Raw genomic sequence first — 20,951 nt, forward strand, 5'->3', positions numbered from 1 at the left:
TTAGTTGGACAAACAAAGTCTCAGAAACTGGCTTTTAGAAACCAAACCTATCTCTCCATTATTATCATTTAGCATAGGGATGGAGAATGTGTGGATTTCCAGATTTTTTTGGAGTGCTCACTGTTGGGTATGCTGTATAGGTGTGATTGGAACTGTAATCCAACAGCCTCTGGAAAGCCAAGCATTCTTCACTTCCTACTCCTGACCAGTGCTTGGGATTGGGACGGCCTTGGAAAGTGGTAGATTCTCTTTCCTGGGAGGATGTGAAACAGTCAGATGGCCATCTATCAGAAAGGGATTTAGCTATAGATTTCTAAATAGCAGTGGGCTGGATTAATTGGTCCTTCCAACCCTACGATTAGGATTAGCAGAATTCAGGAATTCAAGGAGCTGTAGTCCAAGAAAACTACGGCCTCAACCTTGTCCTTGAACTAGCATTTGCCTGGCAGACAGAGAAGAAGAAAACTGTGATTGATGTGAGGGCTTTCTTGCAGCATAGGTAGACCAAGCTAATATAATGTTGTATTCCCATGCCTCAGCATTTAGTTCATTCATATAAACGCCCCCTTTGAATGCAGGAACAAATACATCTGTGAGTTACCTGTTTTCTGGCATCATTCCTATCTTCTTCTTCTTCTTTGAGTTCAGAAGTCACAGGTTTCTCAGTTGGAACCTTTGGTACCTCAAAGGCACCGGCCCTGACACTTTGGCATCCCTATAGGGAAGAAACGTATGTCATACTGGCATTTCTGATCCAAAAGACTTATTTATTTACTTCATTTATATACTGCTTTTCACACCCCACCCCACCCTCAGGTGGAGGGGGGGGAGGGGAGGCTCAAAGCAGTTTCCAACATATTCACGGCAAAATTCAATACCTAACATACATACGAAAAACCTAACATGAAACAATAGCATATGACTATCAATTTAATTTATAAAAATGTAATAACATTTAAACATTAAAACGTGAGGTTAAAAACATAATATAAATATTAAAATCACATAATCTGAAAATCATAGTCCAAGGACATTCCAATATCAAATATCAATTGCACTAATCCCTGTTCATTCCTTGTATTGCTTACTGACCAAAGTCTTGGTCCCACAGCCATGTTTTTCCTCTTTTTCTGAAGGCCAAGAGGGAGGGTGCTAATTTAATTGCATTGGGGAGGGAGTTCCATAGTCGAGGAGCCATCACTGAGAAGGCCCTGTCTCTCATCCCCAGTAATCGCAACTGCAAAGGAGGTGATCTTAACCTCCAAGATGATTCATAGAGGGAGTTACATTTGGACAGGTAAGCTGGGCTGTAACTATTTAGGGCAAGCAACCTCAAACTGCGTCCCTCCAGCTGTTTGGGCCTTCAACTCCCAGAATTCCTGACAATTTAACAAACTCGTTAGGGCTTCTGGGAGTTGGAGGCTCAAACAGCTGGAGGACCGCAGTCTGAGGATGCTTGATTTAGGGCTTTATAGGCTAAAGCCAGAACTTTGATTTGTGCTCGGTAGCAGACTGGCAGCCAGTGGAGCTGGTATAACAAGGGGGTTGTGTGCTCCCTGTTCCCTGCTCCAGTGAGCAATCTGGCTGCTGCCCATTGGATCAATTGGAGCTTCCAAACAGTATTCAACGGCAATCTCACATAGAGTGCATTGCAGTAATCTATTCGGGGTGTAACTTGAGCATGGACTACCGTGGCCAAGTCTGACTTCCCAAGGTACGGGCTTATCTATGAAGGGAAATTCAAACACATAAATATGGAAGACCTTTACAAGCATTATTAAGTGGTGAGCACAAGGGAGGGTGTCAGAAAGCTCCCTCCCTTCCTCCATAGCCATCGCTGGGGCAAGAGGGGCTGGCTGGAAGCCAAGGCTCCCCAGCCGTGGCTGGAGACAAGGGGCAAAGGAGCCTGTTGCTGTCTTCCTTCAGCAGCCTTCTTCACCTTGGTTGGGGAGGAACAGCTAGCTCCACCACTCCCCACCTGGCTGCCCCCCCCCCCCCCGCCCCAAAGCTTCATATCTACGAGTTGTTTGTAAGTTAGATGTTGGTAAGTTGGGGTCTGCTTGTACAGGGACTGGACTGTAGTGTGTCATGGCTCTTTTCCTCTTTTAAAAAAATAATGCAATGAGTTCGGAAGATGCATAGGGAAGGCTGGCATTTTTAAGTTTTCACGAAACAACCTGTGTCATCATACACAGGGCCACAACAATATTGCAAAGTACAGTATTTCACAACTCAAATAGTTCCATTCCTGGTATAAAGAATCTAGGCTGACAGGATAAAAGGGGATGGGGTAGTATGAGCCACAGTTCACTTCTGATTGAGAATCTACTAAATTAGCCCCAGCCCAGCATTCTGGCTTTGGTGGGTGTGGAGAAAAACTTGAAAGCCCCTGGGCATCATCTCTGCAGATGGTCAATTCCCTCACACCAGAAGCAACTTGTAGTTTCTCAAGTGGCTTCTGACATGATAAAAAGCAAGAATAACTGAAAGATTATTTGGGATGATCCAAATATTATAACCTCTTCATCTATGACCTGAAGACATTCAACAGCTCTATGATCAGCAGCAAGATGGAGCTGTGGTGGCACAATGGGTTAAACCCTTATGCCAGCGGTTTGAATCCAGGGAGAGCAGGTTGAGCTCCCTTTGTCAGCTCCAGTGCCTCATGCAGGCACATGAGAGAAGCCTCCCACAGGGATGGTAAAACATCAAGACATCTGAGCGTCTCCTGGGCAACATCCTTGCAGACAGCCAATTCTCTCAGACTTGCAGTTTCTCAAGTCGCTCCTGACACACACAAAAAAAATATCTATGAAATGGCCATCTGGGGCAAACTCTTACCCATAGTACCTCCTCTTGGTGAACAGTGCATCATAGTGCTACCAAGGGTATTGGTATGAAATAAACATACCCTAGCTCAAAGAAAGCGAAACATCCATTACCTCCAAAGACTACCTACATTTTCCTCCACATGTCAGTTCTGCAATTCTATCCAAAATCTCACCATAACAATTCTCAGGGCTTCTTACCGGTATGAATTTGAACTGCTTCTGCTGGTCAATCTTGTAGAGCTGCACCTTGGCACGAGTGAGAAGACTGTAAACTTTATCCATGCTTGACAGCTGTGTTATAATGGGTTTGGGCGTTTCAGATGATTTCTGCTCCTTAGGGATCAGGTTGGCTGGTTCCACCTCAATCTCTGATTTATCTGAAGTCCGCTCTTGCTCTACCTGGATGGATGGAGGCAAAACCCTTCGGATGGCCACCTTGTGGACAATGCCAGGAGAATTAACATCCTCCATAGTGATGAGCTCTTTGTCTTGAGGCTTTAATGGACTAGAAACCTCAGTGAACAGGGGCAAGGCAAGATGGTTCACTCTGCCCAACAGTTTCTTGCCACTACGTGTCACCACAGGCTCATAAGATAATGTGGAAGAGTCATGTTGTGATGCTGGGGGGTCCCTCCTGACTTCAGGAGAAGTAGGCACCAATTCAAAATCCTCAGGAGACACTGTCAGCGATTCATAGATTTTGAGATGTGCCTCACTAGGAGTGAACTGTGGTGCCCGCAGCAGAGGGGTTCGCTTGGCCGGGGGAGAGGGCGCTGGAGTACTGGGCAAAGGAGATGAATCTTCGCAAGGAAGTTGAAAGAGTGTCTTGCTCACATCCTTGGGGGATGAAGTGGGGCTCAGTGAGGTCCATCGGAATGTGGGCTCCCGAAGGATGGAACGACGCTTCTCAGGCAGGGCAGGAGCAGCAGGAGAAGTGATTTGGGGCACACTTGGGGAAGGAGGGGAAGAAAGGACTCTACTGATTTCTTCATCAGGGCAGACAGGGTCGGGATGAGCAACCCTAAGGGAAACCCCTTGTAAAGGCAACGGAGAGCTCTCCTGCTTGTCTAGAGAAATCCCATCCGTCACAGGACTTTCTGTAGGCTTGGGTGTTTTCTGGGGGATCTCATCCATAAAGCGACGTGGGGTCCGAATAAGGCGTGATGAACGGGCACTCACCACGGGCATTATGAATTGGCGAATATTCTTCAGAAAGTTGGTCTTGTGAGACAATGCCTCCTCCTGGTAAGTATTTGCAGATGGCTGAACAGCTCCCAACCCTTCCTCTTTATGCTTTGCTGGCAGCTGCTGAATAGCCATATGTTGGGCTCGCTGGGTTGGAGTGAGGGGCGGCCGGCCACGGCCCCGTTTCAAGCACTGTGCCCGCGTAGAATGGGCAATACTTGAAGACCCCTCCTCAGAAAGGCCTCCAGATTCATCATGCTCTGGACAGGGCTCCTGTGACTCTTCTTTCCAGGACACTTCATTGAGCAAGGCAGGAACATCTGCTCCTTGTGCTGGAGTCTTCTGTTCTACCTCAAAGGGTGCTGGCTCCAAGGAAACCTCTGGTGGTTGTTCTGGTTCTTGGGTTATTACTTCTGGCTGTGGCTCTGGTTTTGGGACAACATGTTCAGGCTGTGGCTCTGGATCTGGAGCAAGAACTTCTTGAGGCTGGGACTCTGGTGTTAAAGACTCCTCTTTTTGTTCTGGTTCTGGGGCAGAGGCCTCTGACTCAGACAATGGCCTTTCAGATTCTGAGACAGATTGAGAGGGAAGGGGTGACATTTTCTTGCTGGGTACAACACTCCACTTCCTCTTGCAACCCCTCCTATGGCCAGGTGTCTTTAGCCGGACATGGGTCACCACCAATTGGCCAGATTTATGCTGCCTAGCCTTTGAGAAGAACTTCAGGATGAGAGGTGGCTTCTTTAAATCTTCAGGGGGCTGAGAGGATGGGCTGTCTACTTGGCATGGTGAAGATGATTGAGGGCTTTTGCTGGGTTCTGGAATGGGAGATGGTGCTTTAGTGCTTTCACAAGAAGATTCAGCTTCTGTAACAAGTCTTTTTCTGGAGGTGCCGGGTGGTCGGCCTCGTGGTCTGGGTGATACAATGCAGTTGATGGTCTTCTCTACTTGTGATGGAAGAGTAGGAGAAATTGTGGATTTTATGGAATTGTCAGGCTCTGGGCTTTGTTTAGTCTGTTTAGGAAGCATCCTGCCAACTTTAGGACCAGAAGTTTGTGGCTGACCTATCCTTGCTGGAGATCCTGTGCTCTTCTGGAGCAACTCTGCCAAAGCTTTTACCATTCGCTCCCGCTGGGATGCCACAGCCTTCTGCTTGACGAGCCTTTTTGAAGGGGTGTCTTCAGGAGCTGCTCTCTTTTTTCTGCTACGCACTGGCAGAGCTGCACCTGCAGAAAGTGAAAGAGTCCTTAGAATGGCAGAGGTGACTCTATCATAGAGTCAAAAGCTAATGTATCAGTTACCTGTAGTTTCTATAAAAGGCCAATGTATAAAGTTTCAGCACAACACACTTGGAAATACTATTCCATGCAGCTGAAGATTGTTCTATGGTTTCATATGTACATTCAACATTTGTTTTGTTAGACCTGTAGTACAAAATTCAGATTGGCTTACATGGAGCCAAGCCCGGACAACATAATACAGCAATAAAATCAAAGCTTATACATCAGACAACAACAACATTATCAAAATGATATTAAAATAATAATAATAAAATAATAATTGTAATAATAAAATAAAATAAAATTCCAATACACACAATCACGATAGAAATTACAATGGGCGGGACTTCCGGGCGGACGTCATGGCGGCAGGTCGAGTGTTCTGAGTGCTCCTGGAACACTTTGCCTCTCTGACCGGGTTGAGCCAAGAAGGCTCCCTCTACTTGGTGGATACATGACCAGGTAGACTGCCAAGCCCAAGGGGTGAACCGCCGACGGTCCTGAGTTGCCCCCCCCCCAAGGGGGAGACACAACGGACCCGGCAAGGTTGCCCAAAGGGTTAGCGGGTCGGAGAGAAGCTGATGCGGAGGACGCACCTCCGCCCAACTGCTGGCTCGTCCGCTTTCAAGATTAACCAAACTACATAAATGTAAGTACAAACAACAAAGAATCTACCTTTGAGGATTTTGAACAACTTCCTTCACACTCCGAAATTAAAAAGATAAATTTAGTGATTGAAAGCCAGACAAAATCCTTGAATGAATACACAACAAGCTAATTCCTGAAATAGAGCTACGTTCCCTTTAATGCACCCTCATTGTAAGGGAAGAAAGGAATAAGGGAACGAGTAAAGGGGTTAGGAGTACCAGATGCGAAGAGAACAAATCAAAAACCAGCTGATCAGCTTCCCTCGGTACAAGCCAACTCCAACAACCAATAAGCCAACAGATAATTAGCAACTAGCAACTAGTTAGCTGATTATTCCTCAAACTCTATTAATATTCAAGCACTGAAGTGTTTAACAACCCAAAGATCCTTGCAACCCAAAGAACCTCACAATAGTGACGGAAACCAGCTGGAAATCAGCTGGGAGAAGGCAGCTAGAAGCTCCAAAAAGAAGAATCACCTCATGCGGCGACTTTAACACACGCCGCGAGAAAACCTTAAGGGACACCCCGGGACCCAAGGACACAACAGAGACGCCGGCACCAATAAATCTGGGGACACCAGGGAGGGGTAACACCGAGGCGCTGTGAAAGTTGTGAGAGAAGTTACAGAACTCAACAGTCGGGGAGCGGTGGCCAGAAAGGACAAAGAAAACCGAGACAAAGAGGGAGCTTGGACAATAAGCGCCTACCCCCGCTGGTCGAAGCAAAAGAGCGACGAAAGGACAGACGGGCAGCGGGAGCGCCGGGGCCGCCGTGGAGGAGCTGAGGCAACCACGCCCAGACGAGGAGGGTCCAGGAGGGAGGACTTTGCGACAGAGGCAGCACGGTGCCAGCATGGCGCCGCGACAATGCAGAGCAACGCAAGGCAGGAAGCAGGAAACAAGAAGCAGGAAGTAGGAAGCAGGAAGTATACGAACCACATCATAGAGACCAACATAATACTCCTAGACAACACGGAAGACAAGAAAGACGGACAGACGACAGATAAACGGTCAGGGAAGAAAAAGAAGTAAGAAATAAGGACAATAAGGACAACAGAGGGGAAGAGCGAGGGGAGGGGAAGAAGCCCGGGAAGAAGTGAGATAAATAACCTCAGAAAGGGAACAGAGCTACAAAAAGAAGCACAAAACTAGGAATTATTTTACTAGGGCAAGGAAGGGCAAGATAGAAAAGTGGGAAAGAAACAGAAACAACCCAAGGGAAAAGAGAAAAGTAAAAAAGAAAAGAAAAGAAGCTTGTCATAACTCTTTGGAAAAGAGAAAAGAGAAGGAAAGGGGACAAGAAAGGGAAAAGACCCAAGACCATCCCTATAGTAAAAATCTTAAAAATAAAAACCAAGCACATTTGCTCCCCCCTCCCCGAGACTAGAAACGATCGGGACGTTGCCACATAACAAAAACCCCTAAATAACAATAAACCAAATAAATAAAAATAAATAAATAAATAGATAGATAAATCTAAATAAAATTAAATAAAATTAATAAATACATAAACACATATATAAATTATAATAATAATAAAAAAGGACAACAAAATAAAATTATACTAAATATATACATATATATATATATTTTAATTAATAAATTAAAAAAATATTTCTTTCTTTTCCTCTCATTCTCCCCTCCCCTCTTTTTCTTTAAATAATAATAATAACGGAAAATAATAAACAATAATAATAATAATAACAATAAATAAAAACAAATAATAATAATAAGAAGAAGAACATTAATATTAATAATAGTAAAAAACCAACTATAAATATAAACAAATTAATAAATAATTAAATAATTGAATCAATTCATTCTCTTCAAGTGACAAAAAATAAAGCCTAAGAGTCAGAACTAGAAGGCAAAGGCTTCAGGGCTAAACCGAGTATTATTAGAATACATCAGTAAATCAAATCCACACACCACTTCTTTAACAAATATTACAACAAACCCTACAAGCCATATAGATCACCACGATTATTAGTATCAACACCACCATTCTTGGCCCGCTTTCCCAACCCAGAGGAGAGAAGAAAAGGGAGAGGGAGGAAATAGAGGAAGAATAAGGGGGAAAGGAAGGGAGGGGGGAAAAAATGGCTACGCCAAAAGCTAAGACAGACAAAGACAAAGAGGAGCCAAAAATCCAACAAAGGAAACAATCCCTACCTGAAAATCCAAGCTCAAAGGATATACTGAGGGAATTATTAAAACTTGCAGAAAATCAAAAAGCATCACAGGAAGCACAAAAGGCCTTTCAGGAAAAAATGCTAGAAATGAAAGGAGAACTTATAGGGGAAATAAGTGGCATGAAAGAAAAACTAAACACACTCCAGCAAGACGTAAATGAAATCAAAATGGATAAAAAGAAAATCGAACAAACACAAGATAATCTTGTGCAAGATTGGCAAGATTGGACAAACTGGAAAACATGAGCAGCAAATTAGAAGTTAGACAAGAAAAGCTTGAGATAAAAGAGATGGAATATCAGCTTAGATTTAGAAATATCGAAGAGGAATCCAATGAAAATATCAACAAAATAATATGTAAATTAACAGCGGAAATATTGGAACGCCCTGAGGACGAAGTATCAGAAAATATAGAAAAATCATACAGGATTATGACGAACTATGCAAAAAAAGAAATAAAGTAGCCCGGGATGTTATAGTCCACTTCACAAAAAGAAACTTCAGAGAACAAATATTAAGAGAAAATAACAAGAAGCCACAATACTATAAGGGGAAGAAAATCTCTATCTTGAAAGAACACCCCCCAAGTATCCTCAACAGAAGAAAGAAATATATGTTTCTAGCAGAGTTCTTAAGAAAACACCAAACCCGCTTCAGGTGGGAGAAAATCGAAGGAATGATGATTACGTACAAAGAGGAGAAATTTTGGATAACATCTGAAGAAAAAGCGAAAGAGTTTCATAAAAGAATGCTGAAAGACCTGGAAAGAGATAGAACCCCCGACGACCACGACAGCAGGGAGAGTAAGAGGGCAAGACTCCTCTCTCCGAACTCTCTCATCGAGATGACGACCCTGAACACTCCCAAATTGGATTTAGACGCACCTGATGTAACCACACAATAAAATATTTCAATGCAATTAAAAGTCTGGAGTAATAATATTAACGGTTTAAATTCGCCAGCGAAAAGAAGGAAGATGGTTAACCAAATAAAACAAGGCAAGTACGATCTAATTGCTATTCAAGAAACACACATAAACAACAGACAATCCTCTAATTTAGTACAAAAAATCTTAGGCAAGGAATACATCGCATCAGCAGACGAGAAAAAAAGAGGAGTAGTAATATATGCAAACTCAAAGTTAGTGACAAATCTGGCCTTTAAAGACCAAGAAGGCAGAATGATAGGTATTAACATCAATCAAAATGGTCAGAAGCTACTCTTCTGTAACATATACGCCCCCAACGGCCCGAAGACGAAATTCGTCAAAGAATAAAGGGAAAATCTCTCCAACCAAACCTTCGATAATTTAATAATTACCGGCGACTTTAATGGGGTATTAGACGCTAAATTAGATAAATTGACGCCAGGTAGAAAATCAGATCCCAAAGCAAACCAATTACCTAAAACATTCTTAAATTTGAAGGAAGAATTTAAGTTAAAAGATCTGTGGAGGACGACACATCCTAAAGATAAAGATTATACCTTTCTATCAGACCGTCACCAATCCTGGTCCAGGATTGATATGGTCTGGGTGTCCAATTCAATCCTTACAAAAAATACCAACATAAAAATCCCCCCAAGATCACTATCTGACCATTGCCCAATTGAGTTCTCTCTAATGGAAATAAAAAAGACATATAGATGGAGACTAAAGGACAATCTCCTTAGATCGAAGGAGGATATTAAGAAAAATAAAGATCTTCTAAGGGAATTCTTTCAACTAAACGCCTCAAAAGAAACCCCCTTGCACACTGTCTGGGATGCCAGTAAGGCAGTGATGCGAGGACATTTCATTAAGCAAAACTCAATTAAAACAAAACTGAAAAAACAAAGAATGGACAATGTGATCCATCAAATCTCCCGAATTGAGGATGAGCTTAAACGAAATCCCCTAGATAAGACATTAAAGCAAGAACTCAAAGTCTGGTCTTCCCAAAAGGAAAAATTAGAAACGGACCAACTAGCCAATCAACTTAAATTTATGAAACAAAGAAATTTTCAACATGCCAATAAGCCAGGTAGATGGCTGGCTAGGAAAACATGGCAGAAAAAGCAATCACAAATTATAACAGAAATTGAAAATGAGGGGAAATGTTACACTAAGGAACAGGACATAATAGGTCAATTCCATAAATATTATCAAAAACTCTACACTAGGGACAACATAAAAAAAGAAGACATAATATCCTTTTTAAATAAACAAAAATTGCAAAAAATAACAGACCAACAAAGACTAAATCTAAACAGAGAGATCTCAAGGGAGGAAATCCAAAATGCAATCAAAAGGATGGATAACAACAAAGCTCCAGGGCCGGACGGGTTCACGGCGATTTATTACAAGCTAATGATAGAAGAAATAACACCCCATCTCATGACAATCATGAATGGAATATTAAATGGAGAAAACCCGCCACCGAGTACCTGGAAAACAGCTTATATTACAATGTTACATAAAGAGAGCCAGGACCCAAGGGATGTTAGAAACTACAGGCCCATATCTCTCCTTAACGTGGACTATAAGATCTTTGCCAGCATACTTGCCGAGAGACTTAAACTATTTCTGAAAGAGTGGGTGAAAGAGGAACAAGCAGGATTCCTGCCTAATAGGCAATTAAAAGATAATATTAGAATAATCCTAAACACCATAGAATACTTTGAGAAGAACAACCAAGAAGAGCTAGCACTACTAAGCCTTGACGCCGAAAAGGCGTTTGATAATCTCAACTGGGATTATCTAAAATTATTAACCAAAGAGCTAGACCTAGGATATCAGTTTTACAACGCCATCAACTCAATTTATTTCTCCCAAGAGGCCAGGATGATAATAAACATGCAAGAATCAAAACCTCTGAAAATCTGTAAAGGCACGAGACAAGGCTGCCCCCTGTCGCCTCTATTATTCATCTTGAGCTTAGAAACCCTTCTCAATTCCATCAGAGAGGACCCTGACTTAAGAGGCATTAAAATAAACAAGGAAAGCTATAAACTAAGGGCTTTTGCGGATGACTTAATATGCATTATTAGTAACCCCATAGAAACAATCTCCAAATGGATAATTAAAATTAAAGAATATGGGTCCGTTGCGGGCCTAAGGATAAACAAAAGGAAGACGGAGATCTTAACTAAAAACATGCCCCAAAAGAGAAAGGAGGAACTCTCCACTTTAACAGAATTCAACGTAGTAGAGAAAATACGCTATCTAGGAATAACGCTAACAGCTAAAAATTCACAACTAAAAAAAAATAACTATGAAAAGAAATGGAAAGAAGTCCAGAAAGACCTAGATAACTGGAAAAACTTGAAGCTATCTCTGCTAGGGAGAATCTCTATAATAAAGATGAACGTCTTGCCTAAGATGCTATTTTTATTCCAATGTCTGCCGGTAATGAGAAATGCTAATATCTTCAGGGAATGGAACAAAATAATTTCTAAATTCGTCTGGCAAGGGAAAAAGCCTAGGATCAAACGCCTGATATTGATTGACGATAAAAGAAGAGGTGCTCTCGGCCTTCCAGACCTGAGGTGTTATTACGAGGCCTGCTGTCTCGTTTGGATCAGAGACTGGATCCTATTAACAAACAGAAACCTGCTCTCCCTAGAAGTTGTGGATCTTAGACGAGGCTGGCATGCCTACTTGCATTATGACAAAACAAGGATTGAAAGGAACTTCGGGAACCACTACATAAGAGCAGGTTTAATGAAAGTATGGGAGAGACACAAAAAGAGACTATATAACAAAACTCCATTATGGCTTTCATCCCTAGAAGCCCTCCATCGGAGAGAAATGGGCTGGCAACACTGGCCCACATATCGCGATATCTTAGAGAAGACAGAAGGAAAATATGTACTTAGAGAGGAAAAAAAATAAAAGAAACCTTTCCCAACCTTTCTTGGCTGAATTATCGACAATTGGCTGAACACTACAAGATAGATAAAACCGTAGAGTTTGATGATCAAAATGGCTTTTTGGATAGTATATTGAAATCAAATAACAAGCTTATTACAAAATTCTATAAAAAACTACTAGAGTGGACCACCGAAACGGAACTAATAAAAGACTCAATGATTAAGTGGGCTCAAAATATAAGTCACCAAATAGAACTGGACAAATGGGAGAGAGTTTGGAACCAAAGAATGAAATCGACTTACTCATATGAATTGAAAGAAAACCTTGTCAAAATGATACACCGGTGGTATCTGACACCCCAAATAATATCAAAATGCTATAGAAACGCTTCAAACAAATGTTGGAAGTGCGAAGATCAGATTGGGACTTTCTTCCACAGCTGGTGGTCCTGCCCCGTAGCTAAAAGATATTGGACAATGATTCAGAAAGATATTCAAGAGATTTTAGGAATACAAATAGAAAACAAACCAGAATTCTTTCTTTTAGAAATGTACGACATCGAGGGGGGAAAAAACAATGACAAACTATTTCACTATCTAACTACAGCAGCACGTATTGTATACGCGAAAAAATGGAAACAGAGAGAAGCCCCCCAACGAGAAGACTGGCTTAATAAAATCCTAGATATAATGACCATGGACGAACTGACTTATTGGTTAACACCAAACCATGGTATTCCAAACAACTCTACGAACTGGGACCTGGTAAAGGCCTTCCTTAAGAAATGGAAAATTGACGTCATTTATTAGCAACAATAACAATAACAACAATAATAATTATAAAAAAAAAAAGTAAATCACAAAAACAGTATCTCAAGGAAGGAAGAAGCGTGAACGAACCTAAAAGGAATATATACATATACATAAAAATCCTCATCGAATAGATGGAAGTTCATCGTTTTTAACTACCCCATCACCAACCCATCCCCTCTCACCTCTCCCCCCCTCTCCTCCATACCACCCCCCCCTTGACCTCTCCCTTACCTACCCCCTTTCTTACCTTACCCCTCCCCCTACACCCTGTGGGAGTTCCACCAATAACAGGACTTTCCTGTACTTTTCCTACTATACTATCCACTATATATTGTTCTCCCTCTATCTATGTATTTATATTTAACTTTAATAAAATTTAATAAAAAAAAAGAAATTACAATGGGCGGGCCACATATTCTGAATAAAATAAAAAAATTTAAAAAATTAACAGACTATGATGAGATAAAATAGATGTATTAATTAAAACCAGGTAACCACACATGCTGTCCTCTGCTGGCTTTATATGTACTCAGACATTCAGAAATTATATTTATCTGCTACCTAAACAGTTTCATCTTAGCTTTAACGGCTTTATCTTAGTTTTATAAAAACTGTTTCTTTTAAAGACTTCTACCCATATGTTTTTTTCTTCTTCCTTTCCCATGCCTCTTTTATGTCAAATATTTTCAATCTTAAGCCTTAAGCAAAAGACATTTTTTTTTGTCTTTTGCAAAACTGTTTGCTTGAGATTATAATTAAAAAATAACAAAACTTTATTTCTAGACTGCCCTCTCTCCCCAGAAGTGTAGCAATGAAGATTTATGTTTAGACTCACACTGATGTGGAAGCTTTCTCCCTCTGATCAAGGAGCAAACTCACACGTTTGTCTTGTAGCAGAGTTTATACAAAATATATATACAGAGTCCAATTCTTCTCCTCAAGCTACAAGCCTCTCAGAATGCCAACTTCCTTCCAATACCTTCACAAAACCTCCAACCTTCCAGTACCTCCAAACTCCTTCACACTCTGCCACAATCCACCAAGGACTAACCCTTTTTTACTCCTTTATTATCCCAGGAGTTACCCCACCCTGGCTGCAACTACTCGATGCTTGCCAGGTGGCCCGGCTCCCACTGCTGGCTGCCCTAATCCCTGCACTACTTGTTACTTAAGAAATGATACTCGAACAAGAAGAACTCAAAGTGGTTTACACAAAAAAGGCAAACATTAAATGCTTCAAAATAGGTACAGACACATCAAAATAATACAAAACAATGATGAGTAACAACAGAAAACTTACAACAAAATAATTCAGTATCAAAATAAAATAAAAACAAGAACAATCCATTAAGGAATAAAAACTAAAACATAAATAAACACTACAATGTCCACCCTAAAACAAATTATGAGATAGTATATGAAAAATGGCTGACAATGGTGTTTCATTTAAGATGTATCATAATAACCATCTAATACACGCAGATTAGCCAAAAGTCCTACTCCTCCTCCTCTCCACACGCTAAAGTGTATAGGTGCATTTTAGAAGATTCTTAAAGGAGAGGAATGGGAGGGCATTATTATTTCTTCAGTACTCCCAGATCACAGGGGAGCGATCAAGGAGAAGGACCCTCTCTCATTCTCACCTGAGCTTGTGCCTGAGGATGGCACTGAGAGGAGGACCTCCTCTGTAGACTGCAGTGCACATGATGGTCTATACAGAGAAATGCGATTAGACAAACAGCCTGGACACAAATTGTTTTCAGATCAAGAGTGCGGTAAACTTATTAATATTACAATAATAAAGTGGCATGATGATGGCTATGGAATACTTTCCCTTAAGGAGCATTGTGCTTCCTTTGTGGGTGATTTAAACACATCATTTTTAGAGGATTTACATGCATTTAGCTTTATTGTTCAATCACATTTTGATTGCTCTGTGTAGATTGTAAGTGCTTTTTTCTAACATATAATTTAATATTGGTATGTATTTCATTCTTTTAACAGTGTTGTATATTATTATGCTGGAAAGTAAATGCAGGTTCCCCGTGAACCAAAGGGCAGAAAACAATAAAGTAATAATAATTATAAAGAATATGTATAATAAAGATGCTCAGGACCAGCCAAATCTCTTTTAACAAAAAGCATCAATGTGATCTTTCAATGTGACTGCTTTCTTATTAGTAGCAAAAGCCAGTATGATATCTCAACATTCTATTGATGAAATGTGTAGTTTGATTTCATTGGGTTGTTAGGGTGTTATTGTATTTTTCTTACCCTATGTTAAATCTTTTCTGTCCAAAAGGGTTTTTATGTGTTATGTTTCAATATATCCATTGCTGGGCCTACAGCTTTTATTGATACTTCATAGAATCAAGGGTCATCTAGTCCAACCCCCTGTCATGCAGGAAAAGCACATTCAATGTACCCCGACAGATAGCCATCCAGCCTCTGTTTAAAAGCCTCCAAAGAAGAAGCATTCGCCATACTCCAAGTCAGTGAATTCTGTAGTTAAACAGCTCTTATGGCCAGGAAGTTCTTCCTAAAATTCAGGTGGAATTTCCTGTCCTGTAATTTGAACCCATTACTTCAGATTTTCCATAAGAAACAACCAAGCAACACCTGCAATAACACTGTTACCTCTTTTAGATCGCAATGCAGCCCATCGTGAGCTTTGAGTGACTTCATTCTCCAAATGAAAGCCCAGGAACTCTTCCTGTTGCATAAAAGGAAAAGAGACAATGTCACAACAAAAGAAGACACCACATTCATTTCAGGCAACACATTCTACTCAGAAGCAGATCACAGATGTGGCCATGGTTAAAGTCCTTTTCTTCAACACTACTGGACCAAGGACAGGTATGGAATGTCGCTCACAAAATTTTCAAAAATAGGAGAGAAATACATCAACTCAAGCCTGTTAATCAATGCAGTAATAAAGAGCCACATTGTTTAAGTCCAAATCCTAATGCTGGAGGAACTCAGTATGAAAAAAATGGTCCCTGTATCATTTTTCGTACTGAGATAAATCTGCAAACCATATATATCTTCAGATATGGAGAGACTAACCTCAGGTATGATTCTTTTTATTTAGTAGCAATCTTCATATCCTACTGTTCTCTCTCTTTTCTACTGCAAATTATCTCTCCATCCCCAACAGACACCTCTTTTTCTTTATCGTTGGCCTTTTTCACTCTCTACTCATGATCAGCTCTTCCTTTTTTCATTCTCTAAACCCCACCCCAATTAGGCAGCAGGAACTTTCTCTCTTTTGATTTTTTGAGAAAGTTTTTTCCCCAAAGCCCTTCCTTCTTTCATCTACTTTTATTGCCTAAAGTATTTTGTATAATGTAGCAGATTTGGAAATACAGAGAAAACATTTTAAATGAAACCACAAACATTTATTTTGGTAGAAGAAAATATTGGATTCACACCTAAAATGAACTTGTTTCATCTATGTTCAACAGAATACGTAAATCCAGGGCGGCATCCAACTCTTAAACTTGTTTTGGGTGAAAGCATAAGCTAAAAGGACTGATTTGCATCAATAGGTGGGCATGAAGGGGAGTATTGCTCGGATAGTCCTACCCAACAGTAATTCAGTGGCACAGAATCAAATTTCATTTTGAAAGCAGAGGTACATTGATTTCGATATGATCTTCATACTGTCACATCTTTTTAAAAAAGCTTTAAAAGATTTTTTGTGGAATCCCTATGATTTTTTTGTAGGACCCTAGGGTTCCATAGAACATATTTTGGGAACCATTGCTCTGGAAAGCTAAAACTCTTTTGGGTTGCTGTGAGTTTTCCGGGCTGTATGGCTATGTTCCAGAAGCATTCTCTCCTGATGTTTCACCCACTTCTATGGCAGGCATCCTCAGAGGTTTGGGGGGGGGGGGGGAGGTCTGTTGGAAACTAGGCAAGTAAGGTTTATATATTTATGTAATGTCCAGGGTGAGAGAAAGAACTCTTGGAAGAGGAAATGTGAAGGAAGAGAACACCATCATAAGACTCTTTTGTGCTAACTATACTTATAAACACATGCAGGCAATGGACCATAAAGCCTTGACATGTATATCAAGTGCATAGGCAACACAGGTGAAATGGGAAAGTCTTCCCTCAGCTAACCCAGTTCCTAGTGTTTAATGGCATTATTTGATAATATCACCTTTGACCTGGAGACACTAGAGGCTAGTGCAGTTATCTTACCCAAAGTATAGTATGTTCGCCATAGGTTATTCTACTAACTGTGTTTTGCAATAATCACAGTTTCTGCACTAGTCAAAAGGGAAGATTAGTTCATTCTATGTGAACTAATGTAATCTAATACTGATGTTACCAAAACACAATTGAACAATTTTAAAAGGTCCATACATTGTATAAAAGAATTAAATTAGCTAACTAAGCTATAGTTTCTAAGTTCCAAAAACTCTGGTGTAAACCAAAATATTAATCACATTAGGAGAATATGAGCACCAGACTGATTTCGAAGGGGAGGACATTCTTACATTGGGAAACCTCACCAGACAAGGTCCTTTCCTATCTATCCACAAAGGAAGGCCTCTTTGAAAATCTAAATGATCAACGAGACTGAAATATAGCCATCCTGAATCCCTCTTCGGAGGTTGAGATAGGACGGGATATAAAAGCCTGAAATAATAAATAAATAAATAAATAAATAAAGTGAAAGAGGACTCCTAGGAACAATCCATTTAGCCTCTGCAGCAAGGTGGGCAGCAAGGAAATATTTTTGCTGCCACCATTGTACCTACAAAGAACTGCCTAGTGACACTATTTAGAATAGTCGGAGGACTATTACAATGTGGTCCTCAAATGCTGACCACAGAATTTGCAAATAATCCCGTTCAGATTTGCTCTGACTTGGATGCTGTAGTTGATACACTTCAGTGGATGTAACCTTGGCTCTTACTTGTCCAGTGTTGATAGTTACTTTACAATTTGTGCAGCCTGGAGATGTGGACAGAATCCTTGGGGAGGTAAGAACCACCACATGTGTTTTAGATCTTTGCCCTTCCTTGCTTATCAAACAGGCCAGAGGAGGACTGGCAAAGTGGCTAAAGGGTGTTGTCAATGCCTCCTGAAAACAAGAATTACACATTAGATAAAGGAAGCAGTTGTGAGGCATGTAGTAAAAAGGCTGTCCCTAAACTCTGTTATAATGGACAACTATTGGCCAGTGTCCAACCTTCCATTTTGAGCAAGACATTGGGAGTGTGTAGTGGCCAACTCTAGGGGTTCTAGATGAAACTACTACTTTCAAACCCAAGTCAAGAAAGCTGTACTGATCCTGAAATAAGTGTCTGTCATCAGTAATGGACTTGATAGGGGCAAACTTAATATATACAAGACAGAGGTACCCCTAGTCAGCTATAAGGCAGATCAGGAAAAATTGTCCAGCCTGTACTAGATGCGGTTACACTCTCTCTGAAGACACGGATCTGCAATTTGGGGGTTCTCATGAACTCTGCACTGAAGCTGGAGATCCAGGTTTCTGTGGTGGCCAGGAGCACCTTTGCATATTTAAAACTTGTGTGCCAACTTCTGTGAACTGTCAGATCTAACTATGGTGGTGGTACATGCCTTAGTTACATCCTGTTTGTATTAATGTAACATGCTCTACTTGGGGCTGCCTCTGAAGTGTGTTTATTTATTTATTTATTTATTTACTCTACTTGTATACTGCAGTTTCTCAGCCCGACAGGCGACTCAACGCGGTTTACAGCAAGGGTAAAAAGTCAATCAAACGATATACAATTTAAAAACCATTAAAAGCATAGTATACAAAATAATGACACATCAATAACAGCACAATAACATCTCGTAACTAGAATCGTGATCCAATTCGTCGTCCATAATTCGTTCTGCTGGTCTAAAAAGTTGTGGCCAGACTGTTGACCAGGGCTAGCTAGAGGGAAGGCAAAACAATCCGGCTGCAACACCTCTATTGGCTGCCAGTTTGTTGTTGCACACAATTCAAAGTATTGGTCATAACCCACACAGCTCTATATGGCTCAGGTCCAAAGATCGTATCTCCTGGTAAGCATCTACCTGGCTCTTAGATCCTCAGGAGAGGCTCTTCTCTTAGTACCTCCACCATCATAAGTATGGTTTAGTGGGGGACACAAGAGAGGGCCCTCTCAGTGGCTGGTAATCAACTCTGGAACTTCCTTCTCAGGAGGCCAGAACATCGCCTTCAATGATATTCTTCTGGTAGCAAGCAATTTTTTATTCAGGCAGGCCTTTAAAGAAGAAAGTTTTTAAGAGTCAGCCTGGGGTGCTGCTGTGGGCCTCCCCAGATTACCTTAAACTCCACAGTGGTTCATAGAGGGAGATACATTCGGACAGATAAGCTGGGCCAGAACCATTTAGAGCTTTATAGTCTAAAGCCAGCACTTTGAATTGTGCTCGGTAGCAGATTGGCAGCCAGTGCAGCTGATGTAACAAGAAGGTTGTATGCTCCCTGTAGGCCGCTGTGGTGAGAAATCTGGCTGCCACCCATTGGACCACTTGTAGCTTCCAAACAGTCTCCAAAGGCAGCCCCACGTAGAGCGAGTTGCAGTAGTCTATTCGGGATGTAACCAGAGCATGGACTACCATGGCCAAGTCGGACTTCCCAAGGTACAGGATGTAACTGCCTCAGAAACCTGGAAAGACCTGTGAAAATTGGATGCAGGACTGGAATCAAAAGAATAGGCTATTCTGACTGTGCCAGGTCAAACCCTGCAATACTGAAAGATTTCTCATTTAGGCAAGATTTTTCCAAGTACCAATAAATTATATTAAAACTTCTTCTGAGCAGTTTAGTGTTCCAAAACGAAAAAGGAGCTGGGATGACAAGTTGTAATGTTTTTATTACCCTTCTATGAAAAAGTGAAATGTCTAGAGAGTATTCCAGCACACATTACAGGAAAATGGGCATCCATGGTAATACAGAACAGCAAGGTGGAACAGAACAACTTAATTATAATTAAAGCCATGCCTCTAGAATTACTAACTTGTTTCTGTACTGAGATTAGGTATTTACCAACTGTAGGAGGGGAAAAAAAACTCCTATTTATGTGCAAGGTGAATATATATATATATATGTACACATGCACACAACATTAATGTGATTCCTTTACCATTTGTATTTGGTTGAGAGAAATGAGGAGTCTCTGTTCATGCTATAGGGATAACTTAAGCTTATAAGAGGAGCCCCTGGTGGCGCGGTGGGTTAAAGCGCTGAGCTGCTGAGCTTGTTGATTGAAAGGTCGCAGGTTCGATTCCGGGGAGCGGCGTGAGCTTCCGCTGTCAGCCCTAGCTTCTGCCAACCAGCAGTTTGAAAACATGCAAATATGAGCAGATCAATAGGTACCGCTCCGGCGGGAAGGTAACGGTGCTCCATGCAGTCATGCCGGCCACATGACCTTGGGGGTGTCTATGGACAACACTGGCTCTTCGGCTTAAAAATGGAGATGAGCACCACACCCCAGAGTCAGACATGACTGGACTTAATGTCAGGGGACTACCTTTACCTTTACCTATGCTTATAAGAGAAACGGCTGATTTTATAGCTAGCTTCAGTTACAATGAAGGGATCTGCTCTTCTGTGTATTGTCTGTAAATTAGAGGGTGTTCTAAAAGCAACCTCAGCTGTTGTTCCTAGCTCACAACTCCTTTGACATCAGAAAGCACAGAAGTCCCCATGCATTTCACACACGGTGACCAATTATTATTGCCACACTCAAGGTTTTCTTTCTACATTAATTTGCCAATTCAAGGACTGCCATTTATGTACCGCTCAATTTATGCGAAGTGCCTGCTGGGCTTCATGGCTGCCCTAAATTACCTTGTCCCAATTAGGAGTCTTCTATATACATTGGACGGTAGCCACAACCTGCTCCACCAACAGTCAAAAATGACAAGAGTTTCAGACCAAAACATCTAAAAAGGTTCACGATATGGTAGGCTATCTAAAGATCTGTTACTTACAAATATGTAATAGATCTTTCATTGTCAGCATAGTGTCCTGCTCTGCAACTCCCATCATTCCCAACATTTTGGCTTTGGTCATGCTAACTAAGGGAAGCAGTAGCCCAGCACATGGAGAAGATATCAAATTGAAGAGGGCTTGTTCCGTCTCCCAGGAGAATGG

General features: G+C 41.1%; 1 protein-coding gene across 2 annotated transcripts in view; it reads right to left on the reverse strand.

The window, feature by feature from the left end:
• Nucleotides 1-20,951, reverse strand: part of LOC137095414 (histone-lysine N-methyltransferase 2B-like) — a 223,085-nt gene that overhangs the window by 192,732 nt on the left and 9,402 nt on the right. For both annotated transcript variants that reach the window (XM_067462059.1, XM_067462058.1), the window contains exons 2-4: nt 15,437-15,512; nt 3,030-5,242; nt 602-715 (exon numbers count right to left, since the gene is read on the reverse strand). In XM_067462059.1, coding sequence (XP_067318160.1) covers nt 602-715; nt 3,030-5,242; nt 15,437-15,512 — 2,403 coding nt within the window. The remainder of the gene's footprint in view (nt 1-601; nt 716-3,029; nt 5,243-15,436; nt 15,513-20,951) is intronic.

The sequence above is a fragment of the Anolis sagrei genome, chromosome Y (assembly GCF_037176765.1).
Source record: "Anolis sagrei isolate rAnoSag1 chromosome Y, rAnoSag1.mat, whole genome shotgun sequence".
NCBI lineage: Eukaryota > Metazoa > Chordata > Lepidosauria > Squamata > Dactyloidae > Anolis > Anolis sagrei.